The sequence below is a fragment of the Gymnodraco acuticeps genome, unplaced genomic scaffold (assembly GCF_902827175.1).
Source record: "Gymnodraco acuticeps unplaced genomic scaffold, fGymAcu1.1, whole genome shotgun sequence".
Taxonomy (NCBI): domain Eukaryota; kingdom Metazoa; phylum Chordata; class Actinopteri; order Perciformes; family Bathydraconidae; genus Gymnodraco; species Gymnodraco acuticeps.
The window spans coordinates 315,830-337,431 of NW_022990501.1; the positions used below are offsets into that span (position 1 = coordinate 315,830).

The 21,602-nt window shown below is 40.7% G+C and overlaps 2 protein-coding genes across 2 annotated transcripts in view; both read right to left on the reverse strand.

The window, feature by feature from the left end:
- Positions 1 to 88: 88 nt before the first annotated feature.
- On the reverse strand, positions 89 to 15,095 carry esrra (estrogen-related receptor alpha). The gene is given in 9 exon segments (XM_034226682.1): positions 89 to 3,214; positions 3,216 to 3,262; positions 4,999 to 5,268; positions 6,028 to 6,195; positions 7,214 to 7,327; positions 7,411 to 7,527; positions 8,102 to 8,485; positions 13,179 to 13,293; positions 14,826 to 15,095. Coding segments are annotated over 7 exon segments (1,302 nt in total). The 5' UTR covers positions 8,481 to 8,485; positions 13,179 to 13,293; positions 14,826 to 15,095; the 3' UTR covers positions 89 to 3,007.
- Positions 15,096 to 20,453: 5,358 nt separating this feature from the next.
- LOC117552905 (potassium channel subfamily K member 4) overlaps positions 20,454 to 21,602 on the reverse strand; it is a 44,427-nt gene continuing 43,278 nt past the window's right edge. The window contains exon 9 of the mRNA XM_034226586.1: positions 20,454 to 21,583. Within this exon, the coding sequence (XP_034082477.1) occupies positions 20,972 to 21,583 (612 nt within the window). The 3' untranslated portion in view covers positions 20,454 to 20,971. The remainder of the gene's footprint in view (positions 21,584 to 21,602) is intronic.

Genomic DNA, 21,602 nt, shown 5'->3' on the forward strand with positions numbered 1-21,602 from the left:
AAATTGTTTATAATGGCAGCATGCTGGAGCTTTATGTGAAGTATGCTCCTCAACATCAATTAAGATTGTCCAAATGTGATATGTGCACTGCATGGTCAAAAATGTTTTAATTATGAAGTTGACAGTTTTAACAGTCCCCCATCCAATACACACACAAACACCCATACATAAATACACACAGGGAGAGATGAGACCGATGATGTGTGGTGGAGGTGTGTCCATTTATTACACAACACAAAGCACCTACAATAATCCACTCCCCGTTGCGTCAGACAGTGGAAGATCTCACTTTTTTCACAGTGATTTGTATGTGGACATGTTTAGACAAGGACATCAAACTGGTTTATCTAAATGAAAGGGAAAAAAACTACACACAGATATTCACAGCCAATATCACACACAAAAATAAAGCAGTGTCAACAAACGACAGTAAATTGAGTAAAAAATAGAATTTAATCATTTAAATAGTCTTTCAAAATACAAACATTGATTTGAACTTCTAAATAATATAACGTTAAGTAGCTATGCTTCATTATAACTGGCAATGTTAAATGTACACTGTGGCTATACAAGGAAATGTGTGAGGTTTGGTAATTTATTGTATTGCTCATTTATATTTATGCGCACATATTTATTAAAACTACAAAGGACTTTAACATTTTAACAGTGACACTGCATATGACCCTGCCTTCACTCTAACCCTCCACACCCAAGAAATATTCGTATGCCAATAAATCATCTATTATTGTATGTATGATTGAGTTTTTATCAGCTCTAATTTGACCCAGGCTTTTATTTTACATTGTTTGCTAGATGAACATGTAAGCTGTAACTTACGAACACCAAGACAAACCGGTAACTCAGTGTCCTTGATTTAACACCTGTGTGTTAAAAGTAGAACTATTTACTGCCATTTATGAACTCCAGTGTTTTTGAGCTGCATCATTATTCTTGTGAAACTGTACCCGCATCTAGTACCATGGGGCATCCTATAAAGCAAGATTAATGAGCCATTTACAACTTAAAGTTATAAAAACAAAGTAATAACCAATAGCAGGTGTTGTTTGCAACTCAAAGACATTCAATAAACCCAATGTTCAAATTTAAAATGACAAATCCAAAGATCAATAGTTACGTTTGTCTCCACAGTTATTTGGCCATCTGGCTTTCCACTGCCTCCTGAGGTAGCCCTCTGTAGCCCGCCGCTAAATCTATAGAGCCATGTAAATTGATCCCTCAAATGACAATCAGCTTCAGAAAATGCACAACTGCTTACGAAACTAAAACAATTCATATCGTTCTGAATAGAATGCGTCATTTCAATACCAAACCCACAACAATGTCACAATGTAAATAAAATACCCTTAAATCCTAGAAAGGAAAATGTATGAAAAAAGTAAGTTTCAAGTCTTTACAAATGTTAGAACACTGTAAGCTGCACACATATTTTGTAATGGGGGGGGGAGGGTTCGGATCACATTTGCTGGCTTTATTATCTTCCACTATAAATTGCATGTTTGTTTCTTTAAATGGAACTGTACATGGCCGAAAGATGAACGGCCCGTATGGCCACTAAATATCATATCTGATCTTGACATCAGATACTGTAGCTTTGCATTGCATGTGAAGCTTACTGCAGTGATCACTTCTATTGTAGGTATACAAACTTGCTGATCAATGAGTAGGACTTTCAGGATGTTGCCCGACAACACCCAAAAGGAAGATGTTGCGTTTCTTGTTGTCCTGAGCCCGTTGTGGGCACTTGCAAGTTAAAGTTGGAACTGTCCGTACACAAAGGAGCGATCTGTCGTTGAAACAATGGAGATCTTTTATGCAACGTTCTTCACGACTGCAGAAAATGCATATCATACACCAGGGTTAGTGTTAGAAGGTATAGCCCATAAATCAAATAGGTCAGACCATTATTTCTGAACAACACTGACGTCAGAAATGGTGGTTAGATCTAACGGAGGATTGTATATAAAAAAATGATGAGCGGATGAGGCATATGCATTTCAGTTCTTAGCACTGTTGTTGCCAAACTTTAATGTCAAAGAGTAGTGTCCTTCCCTGATCTCAGCTCATTGGTTTAGACTGCACACTAACGCACACGCTTGCTTGTATCGAAGCCAGTTTTTTTGTGTGCCGATTTACAAACAACACCGAATATGTAACCTTCCACGTAAATCTTTCTGTGACCTTCATATGCACTTCTCGTCCACTTCAAAACAATTGCACAACCTTTTATAAAGAAAGCTGCACCTACTCTGTACATCAGTGGTTCCCAAATCCAGATTTTAACCCCCAACGTGCTTTTTGTTTCTTTAAAAAAAATGAGCACTTGGGGTCTGGAAAGTGGAGGACTACTGGTATACTCACACAACTACCATTTTATCCACATTTTAAATGTGACAAACAACAATTGAGTCATTATATTGCTTTAAACATATTGCAAGTAATTCCTATGAATTTGCCTACAACGGCACACTAAACTATATTAAATACAAGCACTCCATGTGCATGTCAATCTGCCCCTTTACTGGACCCTCAAAGTCTTTCGCCGGATATGTTGTTATGGCTTTCGTTGCATGTTGCTTTATTTTGAAAGAGTTCAAAAGCAACATGTTTGCAGTCTGTTCTCGGGTACCTTTCTGTTGTTCCTCAGTGGTTATGCAAATGCAGATCGATGCTATGATGGAACATAACATGACAATTGTTTTTCGTACTGAGGCATTCACATTAAATGTTTTCTCACTTTGATGTCGGAGCCTTTTACCAAAGTGTGGCAGTTACATCTCATTCTTTATTCCCATCTAGGGACATGAGCTTTTTTATTTTCTCATTTGTTTCCTTTCTTCATGTAGTCTATGGGAAAAGGGAAAGAAAGGACCATTTCCCTCATTATACATTCTCTATTAAAATCTTCCTCACAAACCACACGTCCACTGTTCAGGGCTAGATCTCTGTTGGGTCTTTCTCTGCATCCTATTCACTGCTGCTTGCCGCTCTAGGGAGAGTCCATCATGGCTTCCAGCATCTCCAGGAATAGTTTGTGCATGGGTACACCACCACGGGTCTTGATGCTGTAGAAAGTGGTAAGGGCGCGACCGGCAGTCTGTCGGAGGAGGGGCAATGTTAAAAGGAGGCGTCCGGCGCGCTGGGCGTCGTCCGGGCGCCGCTGACACTCCATCTCCAGCAGGGCCTGGTGGAGGAGGGTCCCGCAGCTTCTGCACAGCCTCCATGTCCTCGATGTAAACAGAGTCTGACAGAACAGCAGGGAGCACATGGTAAAGCAATGTGTCGGGGGTTTACATTTTCTCAAAAAGAGCTTCTTTTGCCCTGTTACTCACAACAAATACAAACGTAAGGCAACCTTTATTTACAGACCAAACAGTGGAGCAGGTAGCATGATCTGCTGTTGACAGTAACCTTTAGTGAATCTCTATGACTACATACAGGTCCAGGCTTGTGACCTTTCAACAGCTAATGCACTCGAATCAACACTGGATGTTTTTACAATAACATGTCTGCCTGCCAAGAAGACCATTAGCAATAATGTTATTGTATTTTGCCTTCATCATTAGGGGAGGACGTAATAACGGGCCTCAAGATACTTGTCGCCATACATTATTGCGATTTCAAAACATCTTCCATATGTATAGTAGTGTGATAAGTTATATTCTTATAAATGCAAAACTGCAAATTAAACTTGTTAGTCAACATTCTCTTGTTTTTCCATATCATTTTAGATTAGATTTGTTCTTCCTGTCATGGCAATTGACTTGTAATCTTTAAAAAAGAAAGATATTGTGTAAGATGAAAGGCAAGTTAACACTGCAGTTAGTGAGTGGGGGTCTGTGTGCATTCTGCCAGGTCTACCTTTTGTGCATACCCCCTGCAGAGCATAGGTGTGGGATTTCCTGCTTACAAAGAGGACACCCAGCACAGGGAGCGTTTGAACCGCTTTGTCTGAACTAATGTAGACATCTCATTTATCTGATGTTAAGTTCATTTGAACTTGTATCAGCAATATCATTTATATAATAAACGATCGATACTTGCCCTTTGTGTATAGATGTAATATTGCCATACTTTGCAATACAATCGCCTAAAAACTGAAACTAAAAAAAGCACTAGGTATTCCTAACAATACAAGATCTTTCTCCTGTTGTCATGCCAACTCCTTCCAGCTAATCCACTCATTGTGTTGCCACCAGCTACTCACAAATGGAAGGACATACATATTCTTCATTGTCACACCATGCGTAAGATAGGAAAGTATACACTTACAGTAGTTCCTAGTTTAGCTTGTACATCTAGCTAAATGTATTACATTTGTGTTTAAACTGTGTCAGAGGTGTAATTGAACTTTTTGGGTCAGTTTGGTGTCTGTGTTTTGTGGTGATGTTAAACTGCATCATGTTAAGATTATATCAAAGAGGGTATACTAAATATTTAAAAACTCCTCTCGGTAAACCACAACCCAAAAATCAAGTAATGACCAGTCTGATCAGGCCTATAATATCTCCTCGATTTCAACTACGATAAATCCTAGAGACAATGCCTTCTCTACTTAAATCTCCCCGTGGATGATTCAATCTTTGCGATCGAGGGTGAATCATTTTGATTATTCAATACGAACTGTTCTCATAATAAAACTGCAGCACCGCAAACTGCAGACTTCAGAATGATTGTGAAGTTAAATGAATATCACTCTGAAACTGTTTCAACAAAAACCTTCATGATGGTAAAGGTAATTGCTTAGCTGCTGTAATAGACTGCATTAGTTTAAACCAGAAAACGACCTAATAATGTTCCTAACAAACAGGAAAGGGGGTGTCGTTTTTCAAATCAATATTGCACTTAGTTGTGTGGAGGAAAATTGTGAGCAGAGACGATGAGCACTAACCGTTAATAAGGCTAATATTATATTAAGCGAGAGACAGAACGGATACATTAACAAGGCTCTGATGTGATAAATAATACCACTAGTAGTACCTGAGTTAGTGAGTGCGATGGCTTTTAGCATGACAAATTCCTCCCGGTCCACGTTTAGTGACCTGAAGCGGCGAGCGAGTTGACTAATAGCTGCATTTAGCTCCGTCAGTCCAGCAACGCGGGACATCTCCTCGTCCAGGACAAAATCCTCGGCGAACACCACCTCGTCCTCACAGCCAAGCGAGCGGTACGCCACGCCGAGCACCAGCACCTCCAGCCACACGGACTGCAGCACGGACATCTGGTCTGCCAGGGACAGCGACAGGAAGCCTGCAGAGGAAGAGACGGACAGTTAGTTATAAACTTAGACTATAGGCTAACTGGCAACAGGTTCACATTTCTGCAAGCACTTTGTTTGGTAGAATGATAATGGGTTACATACTGTAGGCAGCTGATGGTTAGGCCTGTCACAATAATTAGGTTATTGACGTATCGTATGATAAATGGACATGACCTCGATTGGGTTTCCTGACCTGGATATTGGCTGTTGTGTGTTTGTTTACATGAGATGTCACTAACATTTAGGCCGACATGCAGGGTATTCCCTACCATTATTAAGACAGAGTAGGAGAGTCCAATTCATTTGGTGTTTTGGTTGGGTGGTTTATTTTGATTTTATTTAGAATAAAATAAATACTTTTCTTCACATTTCCAATTCTTATGTCTGAACATTTTAGATTATGAGTATATTAGAGAAATAAAATGGTCTTAAAATGATAATACTATATTCCTGGGACGTTAAACCGTCCAACAAAAGTAGGTATAGTGAGAGGCCTACTGGTGACTCAACTGTCAGCTGACATTTAGTTTTACTTATTCATTTTGTTGAACCTATCATTTAGGCTTCTCAGCCATCAGTATCAGGTTCATATCTGCCAATTACATTCCAGTTCTGTCAAAAATCAATCCAGATGTACAAAAGTGTATTTGTTAGGTTTCCTAAGTCATTGTCTGGATGAAACATGCCAGATGTGATCTCTCTGCCCCCGCTGCCATGCCACCCAGCCTCTCCTCCCCTGTGTCTCCTACCAGGAATGTGTTTGGCCCAGCCGATGATGACGACCAGCTCCCGGTCCGCGAGGTCACACAGGGTGGTGAGCGTGCGCTGGGCTGTGTCGGGCTGCAGGGGGTCGGGCATGGCGAATAACTTCTCGGGCTCTGCCACTAGAAGGTGGGACACAATGATGCTGGAGGAACCTACGCCACAAAAACAAAACAAAACATTCAAATGATGCACAGGTAAGACACAGGGAGACAAAAGGCACAGATAATGTTCATACATACACAGACACACTGCACCAAGGTAGCAACTCAAAACTAAAACCTTGTTTGCGACATGCTACACTGTAAATGGTATATAAACTGCACTGTATTCATACGGCAAGGCTTTATGACTTTTACTTGAATTCATTATGTTTATATACATTTGTATTCTTTATTTTATATATTACACATTACTCCTTCAACTTCTTATGTTTATGTAAAGATCTTTAGTTTTTCATTTGATTTATACTTGAATCCAAATGGAGCAACCTAATTTAACCCGGGGATAAATACAGAGTTTTGATTCTTATACTATCACACACTTATTCTTACGTCTATGAGGACAACAGAGAGATTTTAACTCCTCAGGCATATTTATGTAAATCCTTTAGGATAGTAGATCTAAATTGGTGCAAATCAGCTCAGATAAAAAGCAAAGATTTGCAATGATCAATTTTCTTGGCAGCAGAGGGCAGTGTTTAATAATGCAATCATATTGTTTAATGTTTTCTGCATGCTCCCGGCAGCAAGCTTAGTTTGTAGGTACATTAAACTTGCCGGCACACCATCAATTGACAAGACGCCTTTTGCAAAACAAAAAAAAATACACTAAAATGATTCCCTGGTGATTTCATGCCTTTGCCAACCAGTCTCAACAGTTTACATCCACGTCTGTCTACATCATCATCACTACATCATTATTTTCCCATAAGACATGTTGTGTGCTCAAAAGTGACCTTGACCTTTGAACACCAAACTGTAATCAGTTAAACTCGAGTTCAAGTGGACGTTAAATTAAAGATAATCCCTGTTGGCCTTCCTGATTTATCTAGTCCACCAGGATGCGACAGATGTGACGGACAGACAGAAAAACTGATAGACGGAAACAATGATGCCTCATGCCAGGGCTGTCGCTTCAAAACAAATCACAAGACAGGGAAATGAATCCCACCTTTTTCACTCTCCTTCGTCAGTGGTAGAGGGGCACTCTGGTATGTTGCATTCTCCACCTCTGGACGTCTTTTGTACTTCTGCCTTCCTCCTCTGACTCTGTCAAGACGAACTCCTGCATAGGGAAAGAATAGATTAAACATTTACCATATTTAAAAGATCCACACAAAGCTATAATATCAAAGTCTGAACACTCACCCTCTTTCAGCATGCCTACTTTGAGGCACTTTGTGAAGCGGCATGCCTGACAAGCCTTTCTGCGCCTCTTTGTGATCTCGCACTCGTTCGATGCAGGACAGCTGTATTCAATGTTTCCTTAACAGAAGAACAGAACAAGAAATAAGAAGTATGAATGAGAATTGTATTTCAATGAAAACGTACTCGTTGAATTTCTTGAATCTTACTGATATTTTAAAACATACAAGGTGCTCAAGTTGGCAATCATGGCAAAAAAGCAATTGTCAAAATGTTTTGTTTAACAGACCATGCATTAGCCAGGGGGGGTACGACATTATACTGAGACATGTTAAAGATTAACATGTTTAGTATGTGATGTGGGTCCTTATTCTGCAGGTACAGTGTTAATGTCTATTTTGCTGTGTACTCCTGTGTGTGTGTTAGTTTGCCAACACAAACAAGCACACACACACAGAGCCCACAGCAGGATGAAGTATGCTCTTTGGTTGTATTCAATCCAAATTGGGCACCTTCCAGAGGATGTGAGGATGTGTTTTTTGTGCTCACAAATGTAACATGCATGAACAATTGGGCTTATTTGAATGGTGTGTTTACAAGCAGCAACCAACAATGCAACATATTATACCTTAAGGAAAGCCTTGAATAGAATAATAGAAAACTGCCTACTCTAAAACCTCACCACGACACACACCTTGGATGGTTCTCTTGAAGAATGCCTTGCAGGCCTCACAGGACGCCACGCCGTAGTGGTAACCTGAGGCCACATCCCCGCATACTAAGCACAGCCTCTTGGGTAGCGTGCTCAGGGCATACTTGCATCGCCCTGCTCCATTTCCAGTGGAGCCCTCCTCTGCCCCATCCCCCCCCTCGTCTTTGAAGTGGCAACGCAGGGCCGGTGTGTAGAGTGGCGGCGAGTAACGTTTAACGCCGTCTCCTCTGATTCCTCCACCTCCACTTTGAGAGGAGTCCGAGGAGGCCCCGCCAGGGCTGTTGCGGCCCCCCCCGCCCCCCTCCGGACTGCTCGGTTCTGCCTTTATGTAGACGTCTGAGCGGCGCTCCCTGGAAGACATGATGCCTAGAGGGGAAAAAATGAAAAAAATACTAAGTGAATACAACCGTTTACCTTTACATTTATTACACGTTGAATGGTAAACACTTGGCAAAGATCAGATTATGATTGTGTCGACCAGCAAAAAGTAAATGCAATCTAATATTTTCTAAATGTTGTTGAATCAATCTTATGGGAGTCAGTTTCATATTTGCAATCACTGCAATTCATTTGTTCAGTCTGATTTATTTTCCTTTTTGGCCTCTTCAAACTAAAAGAGAGAGTAAGAGAGTGCTACGGGACCCCACCATTGCCTACGACGTGAACCTTTAGCCTTTTTAAACTGATCATTACTGTTTGCACCAATGCATTTAGTTTATCCATATATAAGTACAGTATATTGAGAGTAGACAAAGTATGAGAGAGTAAAACACACAGAGCAGCAATGATAAGCTAATATTTGAACTGGGAATGCTGTAACGTGACAGTAACACCCGCAGTAAAACAACAACTCCTATGCCTTCAGACCAACGTCTTTGCTCAGTTTAAGCCCAACTGACCTACTCCTATCTTCCCCAAAAGACTTATGATTAAGAAACGTGTGCTTATGTCAGTTTAATATCATGGGCAGTTTTCTTAGCTGGAAGCATGAAACATTTTGATTCTGCATAATCAGCATGCTAACAAGACAAAAGAGTTGCTTGTTCCCTCTCTAGTTCTTTAACACAACTCTAGTTTTTACCTCAGTTAGGCTTCAAAAACATCTTAAACTCGAAGCATAACCGTTCTCGCTCAAAGGAAAACTGCACAGCCCTCGATTCATCCCCACAGCGTGAAGTCTTTGTCTGGGACTCTTGTGGACATTAAAATAGCCAAGGTGACTGGATGAAGGTCGCTCTGCTCATAAACAGTGACCGCTCTTCCCTATTCAGAGACATAACTTCAAGTAAGGCAGTATGAGTACTGCGGCATCCTGCTCGCCTGCCAACGGCTGTCTGTAGTTCTCAATGTAATTACAGACATGCACAATAAATACTTGTGATTGCACGAGTGTGCCTTTTTAAAAGTAATTGTGCATGTAGTATGTTTACAAATCCAAATAAAAAGGCACACCAAAGGCTTATGATACCAGAATTATAAATACAAATATATACATTGCAGCCATACTTCCTTAAATGAGGAAACCGGTGGCCCAATTGCAGCACTGCAGTGGCGAGAAGAATCTTTTCCATCACATGTTTTCTCTAAATCTATCAGTAAATCCTTGCATTTCCAAATCTCAGACAGACAGCTGGGATTTGGAGGTCAAGATTGCCATACATGTCCAAATCTTGGTAAAGAAGGCTTAATGATTGAATTCAATCGATTAAAATGCTGCCCAAAAGTAGACTTTGGTTGAAGTAAGAAGATTATTATGACGATTAAATGAAATTATTTAATTAAGTGAAGCACAGTTATGATGACCTTCCTCAACAAAATGCAAAGCCAAAACAATGTGAGTGGTTAGTTTGCCCAGAGTAATTGGGTTCATGCTTTTAAGATTGCGACTTAATGTCAATCATACATTGTGTCTGAGGCGTGTGGCGCAGTGGATAGAGCCTTGGTGTTGGGATCAGGGGGTCACAGGTTCAAACCCCACTGCAGTCAGCATGTCGTTGTGTCCCTGAGACACTTCACCCCAAAGTGCTCCTGTGGGGATTGTCCACAGTATTGAGTATGTACGTCGCTTTGGATAAAAGCGTCTAACAAGTAACATGTAATGTATCTTTTATAAATGAGATAATAAGGCTAAAAACTTGCTTTCTTTGACATGTAGTATATTAAATGGACATCAGTGGTTTACCAAAGCCCAAGTACACATCCTCAAATGACTTGTTTTGTCTCTGACTGAGGAGTCACATAAAAACATATTAACCTTCAGGAGGCTATAATCCAAGAATGTTGAAAAAATGTAATCAAACAAATTAAAAAGTAGACATCTAACTGATTGATCAATTATTTTCGCAGCTTTCATGTAGATGAAATTGTTGTTGATTTGACTTTGACAGCAGCCCTTAAATGATCAGGGTAGAAGGATAAAAGGGGATAAACAGAGGGGCATTAATTGCAGTGTGTGCCAAGGGTCTCCTGGCTCAACTGCTCATCCTCTTGTTCCACTGTGTGGAGACGATCCCTGCGGCCTAAATAGCCTCAATCCAGTTAAGACCTGAAAGTAACTTGTGATTTTCTCATGTGTAAACCCTGGCAGTACACCGCTATTCCCGAACCAATTTATGTTTCACTCCTTTATCAGTTGTGGCTGATACACTACTGTGGTTGCAGCCCATATATATAATATTTACCAAGTGTTGCAATATTTAAAATGCATTGTGTACGGTCAACGCTCCAATCCCTAACCCTGCCCACAAAGACAACATTATCCAGTTGTATTCTATATACCTAATGGTGTGGGTTAATACCACGTTACCTGTATAGACCAGATATAAGATAATTTACAAGCAAGCTCTTAACGTATTAACTACTACCCTGACTCAAAAATATCAGCCAACAATCAGAGTTTATGGTAAATAATCAATGAGAGCTCAGCCGTCCTGACCTGTGGTATATATGCTTTTTGTCCGTGCCAAGCTAAAGGACAATGTTATTACTCGTATATAATGAACAGGCCTCTAGTGACAACTTAACATCCACATATGCGTTCACATCAGAGCATTTGTTTGATATAACTCTAAGAACAAACACAATTCTATGTGTCTCATTGCATACTGCATAACGTATCTGTCAAATACTTTGCCTGTATTCTTCAGTCAGAGCATGTACATGAAAATGAGATTGTGAGGTTGTCAAAGCTGTTAGAAAACAGGCATATAAACTGGGTTCAAGATAGTCTGAGAAAAAAAAAATGGGAGGAGGAATTATATTTGCTATCAACTAAGTCTATCTTGTGCTTTACATTATACAAAATACATTATGTAATACAGGGAAGTGTAGCTGTAGAGAAATAATTTTAGCATTGTGGGTTTCAAGACACTGAGCCAGGAGAAGAAAGGTTATATAATCACTCAATGCAAACCAAGTGTGCCTTTATCATATGTATTACTGCAGCTGATAATCCAACCCTGTAGTTGTTGGATGGAGTTTGCCCCCTTTGACTTGTTTGGCAAGCAGCAAGGGGGTCACAGCGAACCTTGCCTGTTTAAAGTTTAGCTTGTTTGGGCTGAGTTTACAAGCTCAGTAAATGGCCAACAACACCAGGACTATCTGAGCCCAGATACTGTTATTTAGTTCTCCTTACAGTTTAAGCACAGTACAATCATACCATGTGCACCACTGGCCGGCTCCACATCTCCTTTAGCAAATGGGGAACATCGTTTTCAGTACAGAAAACGTTCAAAGGCGAGCCATAATAACGACATTATAACTATTTTAAAACAGGTTCAACAGTAAGTACTCTCAACTGAGGTTAGCCTTAATGGTGTTGACTCTCCATATACACATGTGTGAACTGTAAACTGACGTACCAGTATGATTTGAGTAGCGTTAGCATTAGCTTCACAAACAGCATTATGACAACCGCAGGTTAGCTAACTAGGCTAACAGCAGCTAGCGTTAATCCTGACTGACCAGCTCTCTCGTGCTGGGGACGAGGTGTATTTCTATCACTCTAACCCGGACTAGGCTGCATCTTACCTGATAACGGAGACTACTACAGAGTTTAAGTCTCTCCAAGGTGTGATATCATGGCACAGGTTCAATAGAAAATCGGTTTCCAGACTGCCAGCGCCTGCTAGCTTGTGTGTGTTGAGATGGGCCGGGATACAATCGGCTTTCTCTAACAGCTGGTACATGATAATGGTGGGATATAGGACTGAAGCTAAAACACATTAGGTCAAGGAGCACTCTGGAAACAGTTTTACACTGTTACCCAACATCAGTATTGTCCAGCTTTGACTGTCAAATAAACTAAATGTTAGTAAAAAATAAAATAGAATAAAAGGTGATTTTGGATAAATATTTCCAGTGCTAATTCTACATTTGACATATAACTAAACAGACTGGCAGGGTCATCATTTAATACCAGTGTATGACTAATGAATCCAACGTTTTCACTCACTCTAACTGTCAAAATACCTGTCAGATATCCTTCATACATCTGTTTTGGAATTTAGAAAATGTCAGGCTTCTGAGCCTACAAATGTTAGGCAAACACTATGATTGTGCTTGAAAAAATGTATTGAATGTCCCAAAAAATATATATATAAATGTAAAAGTTATGGAATCACAACTGATCATTTGACTGCTCCTCTCTTGGATGTTCTCAAACTGATTTATAGGCTACTTCTCAAGAAGGGAATGATACTTTCTCCCCTTTATACATAACTTTTCCATCATGTATCATTTTTAGATTTGCAGAGCAATCACAGACCTCCTTTCAACATGCCCATGAGTTGATTGCAACAGAATGATAAGCACTCTGTTATAGCCCATCGTAATATTTTAGATTATGAAAAGAGAAGCCAAAACCTTCATAATAGTTTTCCTTTTTGGCTGAATTTCCCTCCTCCACATCCCTCTTTTGGCTGCATGTTTTTCCAAAAAGTTGTTACACTGCCAGCTAAAAGTCCATCATAAAAATGACCTTTACAAATACCAGGCATAGCGCGTGTTGCATATAAGCATATAACACAATATTTCATTAAATGTCACGTGAAAAAATTACCTGTTTGCTTAGCTGGAGTTTGAAGATTATACACGTGTGACTCCCAGATGAAGAGCAAGTCTAGTGACTAAGAAGTGATGCTGCTTTGGGTTGAGGTCTGCAGTTATCAGGACACCTGCAAAGTAAGCAAAGGTTTATTTTAGTGCCGTCACATAATTTACAACCAAGTCACTTTTCAAGGTCCCTCCTGCATCTGTCATTTTAACGGTCAGTAAGTCAGTACAGTACATATTGTCCAGCCTCATCATAACGTCTGAGAACGAGTTGTATGCATCAGATTAATGGAATTATTACAGGGCTAATCTTCAGATGTACTCATATATATTGGAATTAGTTTGGCAGGTCTTGTGTGATCGTAGTAATGACTTTCCCTTCTTAAAATACATATTCCACTGTATCTATCCAGATTTCTGCACGCTGCATGAGTACCCTCCCCCCTGTGCTGCGTGACACACTCCAAAGGTCACAGTTACAGGAATGCTTGAAGGACAGACAGAGTAAAGCCAACACCTTGTCTTTCACTCTCATGCAATGTCATAAGCTGGAGTTCGGTGATAACAATCTGTAAATAATTAAAGAGACCAGTTTTAATTTAATTAAACCGCATGAAACCGTTGGTATGCTAAGTTGTTTTGTTTTTTTAAAGCAAACTGAATCTTTAATATTTCAAAACAAACAAAAATGTGCTGATCTGAACTGATCAGAACTTAAAACTGACCTTTGAAACAAGACAATACATTTGAATTAACACTGTAGATCTGGATTCTTAATTGGTAGGCTATACACTATAATAATTCCTGGTATTGTTATCTCTGAATTAAATTGCCCAACACAAATATCAGTGAGTCCTTCCCTCGTTTTAAATGGTTGCAAAGCTTTCTTATCATATTGTTAAGGTACATCCAGTCTCTGTCACTGATAGTGCATCTCACTGACTGGACATAAACTCAGTTAGAGGCTTTTGAATGCGGCGCGCTGTGGAGGCAGCGAGAACAGCACCCAGGGGTGACCTTGTCTACTGATCTCGGACCGGTGAAAGGTTAATTGCCATAGTGGATTATGCCTTAAGATCAGTGACCTCAATCCTGGTCCAGCAGGCTCGGTATCTTTCATAGTTCAGTGTGTTAAAACAGGAAGAATAATAACTAGGGGGCGTTGAATTACACCAATAAATAAAGTGTGTACAGTGGGAGAAGTGCCGAGTTTTATCAGCCCATGCAGGATTTACATACATTGTGAGTGAGGACCTACAAAGACAATTGTAAGACTGCATCTTATTCAACAATAGCCCTGCATTCTTCATTTACTCGATAAGTGACATCAGATTTAAGACATTTTGTGGGGGGTTTACCGACGAGTACAGCTTTAGACATCCGTGTTATAGCATGTGTTTTCGTTGGAATGAGTCAGTGGATATTTTTTTAGGGGGGAGATTACACAATTCAGCATACTAAATGTTTATTCTCCGAATCGTGCCCCCTACCCCCAATAACGTGGCCAGGCGAATTTAGCTCTGCCAGGCGAACCGTGCGTGCACATCAGCCTCCCGTTAACACCGTGACATCTCCGCAGAGAGATTAATAACAACCTGAACACACGATATGCTCTATCTCTGCAGTGAGGGTTAGTAAGGCTGGCCATACTTACTGGGAAATGTAAAAACATCGCAGGGTTGTTGCCTTTTTTTTAATCTGGAGTCAGGCAAGTCTTTGCGGCAGGCAAGTCCACGGTCGGTTTAACCGATGCAACGGCGCTGTCCAAGCCTCGCAGGGTGACTCACATAGCATCCCTACGTTACCGGATAATGAGGCGGTAACAACAACCGGCGACACACTGTCTTATCCTACTGCTCGGGTCTGTACACTGGCGTTATAAATTATCGTCTTCCCCTGCCAACGCTGAGGTTGTAGTTGGACCTCAGCATCAAGACTTCAAGGAGGAACACCGAACATCCGGTTATTAAAAAAGTTTCAAAAATAAAACTCGACGCAGAAAACCTTTTTACATTTAGCGAGCAAGCTAACCTCTTAAAGCAAATGCAACACCGGATATAAGGGACTCGTAATTTACTAAATGTATGTCAACATTGCTCCACAGAATCCTATAACTGCTGGTTTATCTCAAATTAACACAAATCACGTTTTTATTTTGGCAAACTAAGGAACTTCCGGTTTCTTCCTAGCTCCCGCTCGCTAGCTTGAGGCAGCGCCGTGACGTCACCTATATCCCGTGTCTTTCCTCCTCCCTCCGTCCAATTTGCGTCCGCTGTGTCTCCGTTACGTCCCACCGTACGCACCTTCCAACAGCGTCATCAGCATTATAATAAAGGCCTGCAACTCGTAAAAATATATATATGTGACCCAGTCAACGTTATTCTTAATATACTCAGGTACAGCCTATTTATGAAGATCCGGCGGCCTGAAGAATGTGTCACATCAGCTGAATCCGTTGTGTCATAGCACTAATCCAAAGCTGTTCAATATAAATAAATAAAAACATGAAATTCCCACAGGGGCATGAATACAACGCATACATGTACAATGTATTGGCATTATTATTCATTGTATTAGCTTTTGTATTTCCTTACCTTCCATTCAATATCAGAATGGCTTTTGTAAAGACACTTTTATTTGTATTAAGGCAATGCCACAAGCTTTAGGGGAGAGAGAATGAAAAATAATGGTACACATGTCGCTTGCAGCACACCTCTATGGAAAATGTTGTCATGCTGTTGGTCTTGTGACACTGACCCGGCTCTCTCCAGCACTACACTATTTGGACAGGAGCCAAGAAACAGGAGGTCAGGGGATCACTGCAATGGGATGAGAAGAGGAAATAATCAAGGGATAGTAGTTTGAATTAAAAATATATAATGTTTTTTATTTTCAAGTCGGTTTGCCATATGCGTTATCAAAAATAAAATGGCATCATCAAACATGTCTAAAACATCTCTTGTGTATGCTACTACTGTTTATTGTAACAACAATTAAATGCACGTTTATTTTCTAACTTGGTAGCCTGCTGCTTCTCGAAATAGGCAGTCGTCCCCCCCCCCCCCCCCTCCCCCCTGCGATCTCTAACATGCCTGGTAACAGCTGGCTCGAGAGGAGGGAAGTTGTCACGGAAGAGTTGACAACCTTGCACTAATTAAAAGAAGTGGCATGAAAACAATGATTTGAAAAAAGGGAAAGACAGTAGCAGCCCACGGTATACTTTGGATTGCCTAAGTGAGTATTTCCCCACAGAGCCCAGCATTATCCATCTAATTATAGACCAATAAACGTTAGTCTAGTCTGTTTAAACCAATAAGCCACACTTGCACTTCCCTCGCGGTGTGTGTGTCCATCAGATTTGCAGGACACCAGTGTGTGTGTGTGTGTGTGGTGTGTGTGTGTGTGTGTGTGTGTGTGTGTGTGTGTGTGTGTGTGTGTGTGTGTGTGTGTGTGTGTGTGTGTGTGTGTGTGTGTGTGTGTGTGTGTGTGTGTGTGTGTGTGTTTCAATTTGGTCACATGCAGGCTGTGTGTGCAGTAAGCTCGGGACAGTTTTTTATTACGTGGTGCGCGCACGAGAGGAAAAACTGACGGCAGTGTCATTGCGACCTTGAAGCAAGGTCATTGAGTCTCTGCTGCAGACACTGCAATTCTGCGGAGCTGCATCATACTGGTGCAGAGTCTGCATTATCATCCTGTTAGAGGCAAACCGGCCATATTCATTAGATTCACTCAAAAGCTTGTCCAATTTGGTTTGTTGGAGATTTAGTGCATCATGACAGGACTTACTCGGACTTACTCAGGACAGTGAGTGGGAAAGGCAGTGGATGTGTATTCAAGCTGGGAACATTAGAAACATACTGTAAAAGACAGCTGGGGTCCCCAGGGTGCTTCTTACAGGAGGTCCTGACCTTAGACAGGTGTCAGCTGATAGGCTTCATAAATACCAAGACGCCATTGTTTGTGATACACAAATAGCATCTAGCACTGCATCAGTGACTCATGGATAACATAAGTGCCTCCACCTTTACTAATAAAAAGAACACCTTGATCAGCATTAGCATAGTAGACTAAAAGGGGGGTGGTGTGTAGGATATAACAGCATTTCTCTTTCAGCTTATCCTGGTGCAATAAGAAGGCTCTATGTCAGAGTTAACATATCCAAATTGCATTTCACCTAAAAATGGACATTTGACAGTTGTTTCACTAAATTGGAGATCAGAGCATCTTGGATTGATAATCGAGATGTTGTGATATACTGGTTTTTATGATAACTGGGATATTTATAAAATGACATATTCTTAAATATCACTATCCATATGTGTAACTGTTTTGTTTTTTTTACAGTTAAAGTACCTGCACTCTTATTTTAAATGTATTTCATTTGTCAAAAAAGAGACAATTTGCACAATTTAAACAGAGTTAAAGAGGAATTACTGATAGCAAAAATAAATGTGTTGCCACAGTAATCAAGTGGCTTAAATCTGATATCTTAACGACCCATACTTGACAAATTTCATGACAGCATAAAGCTCTTGAATTAGACAATTTCCCCATTATTGAGCTGCTCATTGATTTGTATTTAATAGACATGATAACTGCAATTGTTCTACTACAGCTGAAAGACACACTTGTGCAAATCTGTAGTGTGGTATACTGCAGAAATAGCTTATTGGGATTCTAGATAGAGGGGATTTTCCCTTTAAACTGCATGCGTGTTCTATATGAGCTCTACAAACACTATGACACAGTTATTTGCCAACTAGTGGCAGCACAGTGATCTGCAGCAGCGGCATTGATGACGTTCCAGCAGCTGAGTGAGTGGTTGTCCTCCACTGAAAGGTCACCCACTGCCACAGCACATCATCACCGCCTGCTGACTTCCTGATTGCAATGCCAGAACGCTGCCTTTACTCTTTTTTACATATCTTGCAGTAAAGTGTCAGATTTCTAAAGGGCAGATGACTGGTCTCCTTTAAAAACACTTTGCTCACTCGCCATAACATTTTGCTCACTTGTCAAAAAAAGTGAGCAATTTGTTTCATCTCAAATCATCAAGAAGGTCACTAAAGAACAACGTAAGACAATGGAAGTATAAGTTAGACTTGTTCTGTCATAGAGAGGGAAACGTGTCAGTGTATGCCATCTGCTGGCTGTGTTCAAAGACAAGAAAATCTGCATCCATTTACCCAGAATGGAAGGGTTTTTATTTCAAAATTAGTATCAACTTCAATTTATGAATCTGATATTTTGTGACACGGAAGAACAGCAGCTTTTCTTTAATAGAAAATACAGACAACAAAAGAACTGCGGACACTGCACCATGTTTGTCCTCTACCAAGGTAGTGTTTCCAGCAGCGTATCACTTACATGGATCAACTGAGGACCAACAGCACATGCTAAAAGGGCCATATTGACAATTTGAAGGGCATGTATACAGGACATCTGCAATACCGTGCTTTATGCATGCCTTTCAATTCCTGTACCATGTGTAAGGCCTGCCTCCACATGACTACATTCTCGCCTCTTTATCCGTGCACAAAGTAAGGCCTGCATTTCGGACTACGGACAAAACCCTGAGAAAAGCTCAACTTTATTGAGAAACAACTTTAATTGTTTAGAATGACTTTAAAGCCTGGCATTGTTTCTGGTGTTTGGGGTTTCTCTAGGGATATACCGGTCACGGCCAGACATCACTTCTGTCTGAACTATCTACCTTTTAATGGATTGTCTTTATATTTCTTTCATTGTGATTAGAGGATGAATTTGAATGACTTTGTTAATCTCTGATTTCCCTCTAGCGCCATCATCAGGGAAAGCATGGCTGAAGACTTCTGTCTTTGAGAAAAGCTATTCTTCTTCATATTTAGCCAAACAAGGTGATTTGTTGGTGGAAACTACGATGGCCGACACGTGCAAACGTGCTGCAATGCCCGCAAAAACACCTCAAATTCAAAGATTCAAGATTCAAAGATTCAGAGCCACATGCTGCATTTTCACAACAAAACACCAACTTAAAAACACATGCGCAGCATTTACAAAAACCTTCACCAACTTGCCAAAACATGCGCAGCGTTTCCTAGAAGTGATGCATAATGAAACACTGCAAATACAAAATTCCGCAAATACAAATAAAAATGATAGAAGAAGCTCAAAACACCCAGCAGGCACCGGAGTGCGTGTATACGTTCGGTTATTATAAAGTGTTGTCAATTTGGTGAAAATGTTTGTGTTTTTTTGTTTACATTGTTTTTCAAATTGCATTGTGTTTCTTCTAATGGAAGTGTCGGCCACCGTATCAATCTGGTGATTGGAACCACTATAATCGCTGCAGCCTATCACCTATAAAAGGAAGCATGACTGACAGATTCTGTGAGCAGCACCTTTTCGCCAGCACAGACCATAAAACCTCCAGGAACATTTGACATGAGTTATTGAATCATCTATGAAACCTGATACCATTTTCCAGTCCATACCTATGATCCTCATATAGAGGCACTGTATGCTGCTGGTGCAGTGAGAATACATTGTAGCCAGATTTGTGTTTTCTGTGTTTGATCTCTGGAGAAAGATTTAAAACCCTCATTGTGATTAAGCACTCCCTAATGCACCTTACTATGCTCAATCCCTGTTTGACATGTTGACCCGACATATGGGATAAAAGATGATGTTTGTTCAGTTAACATCATGATTCCCAGAGAAGCTTATGGGCTGAAACTGAGTTATGCTATGCCAAACATTGAGGGGGAGGGGAAATTTATTCATGTAAGAATCAAGATTCCTACAATTTTGAATTGATCCAGAACACTCCCCAAAGTCGTTTATTTTTCCTACAAAAGACGCTAGATATGTCTATTGATGGCAGTGACCCACACACCATTATTATCATTATTTTGCAAGTCACTGAGAATTGAGAAACGCTGAAAACCTTTTTAGAACAATGTGTTTATTTTTGCGTGTTAAGCATGAAAAAATTTCACATTTTTTCTAAGGGTTGCATTTCTATTTTTAAAAATAAATAAATGACGAAATTGAAAAACTCTCAAGTAATCTGCTTTCTTGCCAGAATTTTGCAAATCGCCAATATGAGTGCACAGAAGACTGGAGTAGATCTTAAAATTAGCCCTATTGGATGAAATGATAATGTTGTTTTTAAACACCATGACTTGTTTGTGACCCCCGGAAACTGACATTGGTTTGGGAGATACCGAAAGATTTACACCCTGAACATGCATATAACACACACAGCCTCTTTTATGTAAACACATCTTTATTACATATGCAGTTCAGTATAGGATTCATGCATTTGGCCATCAGAATGCTAATATTATGGTTGTACACAGAATAAAAAAAAGTTGTTACATACCAAAAATATTCAAGAGCCTGTTTGAGTACCCGTTTAATGATTGGCAGGATTAAAGTGTTATTGTCTCAGACCAAAGCAACCTGGAGCTCCACACCGCTGTGGACACTTCTCACTACCTATCTCTCTTTCTTGTTTCTGGATTAGTAGAAGGCGGGAACCCTCATGTGGAGAGGGGTAGAAGTGCATTTCTGTTTTGGCCCAGTAGAGAGCAGTCACTCCTCAGAAAGTAATGGGAACATTGGCATACAAATCATCATCTCTGATTGAGGCATACACACTTGCATGCATTAAAAGTAAACCACAAGTGGCTAAGGCATCTGCAGCATTTACATGTTAAGTGTCTGTAAGTAAGCAGTACATATACACATTAATTCCTACGTTGAGAATTACTCTCATATCTCTCAGGGTGATACTTGTGTGAGCACCTGTTATCAGCTTCAATCCTGAGGCTTTACTGGCACAGCTGGAACTAGTTTTCCATTGGGTTCTTTCTTGTCAGGGTTTGAGGAGCGGTTGATTTTGGGGCTTCTCGGGGGAACAGGTCTTCTTTGGCGTCTCCTCCTGGCCGGACGATGGCGTGCAGAGTTTGGTTGTGAAGTATCAATCAGAGGATCTAAGTGTAGTTTCCCACTCTGGGCATCTGAAGACTCATCGATGAAGGCCAGGTTCTCCCCAAAGTAGTCCAGAGGCTGAGACAGGTTTGGATCTGGAAGAGTCGTCTCCTCTTTAGGCTCTGCTGCAGTTTTTTCTCCGGGAACTCGCTCCGTCTGAGTGGCCTGGGAGTCTGACTCTGATTCAGACCCTGATTCATTAGAGCAGGAAGAGGAGGAAGAGTAAGACTCAGACTCTGTGTGACTCTCACGCTGCTCCTCTTTACCATCGGGGGCCCCGTTAGCTGACACACTGTGACCATGGACGCGAGGGCCGTGGCGGCGCTTTCGTCGACGCCGTTTGAAGGGGTCATCGATTTTCCCTGCAATGCGAAAGTCCACCGACATGTTCTGGATATTTTGAGTCCAGTCTGTTGCGTGGGCTCGAAGCTCTTCCATCTGAGAAGAGGATATAAAC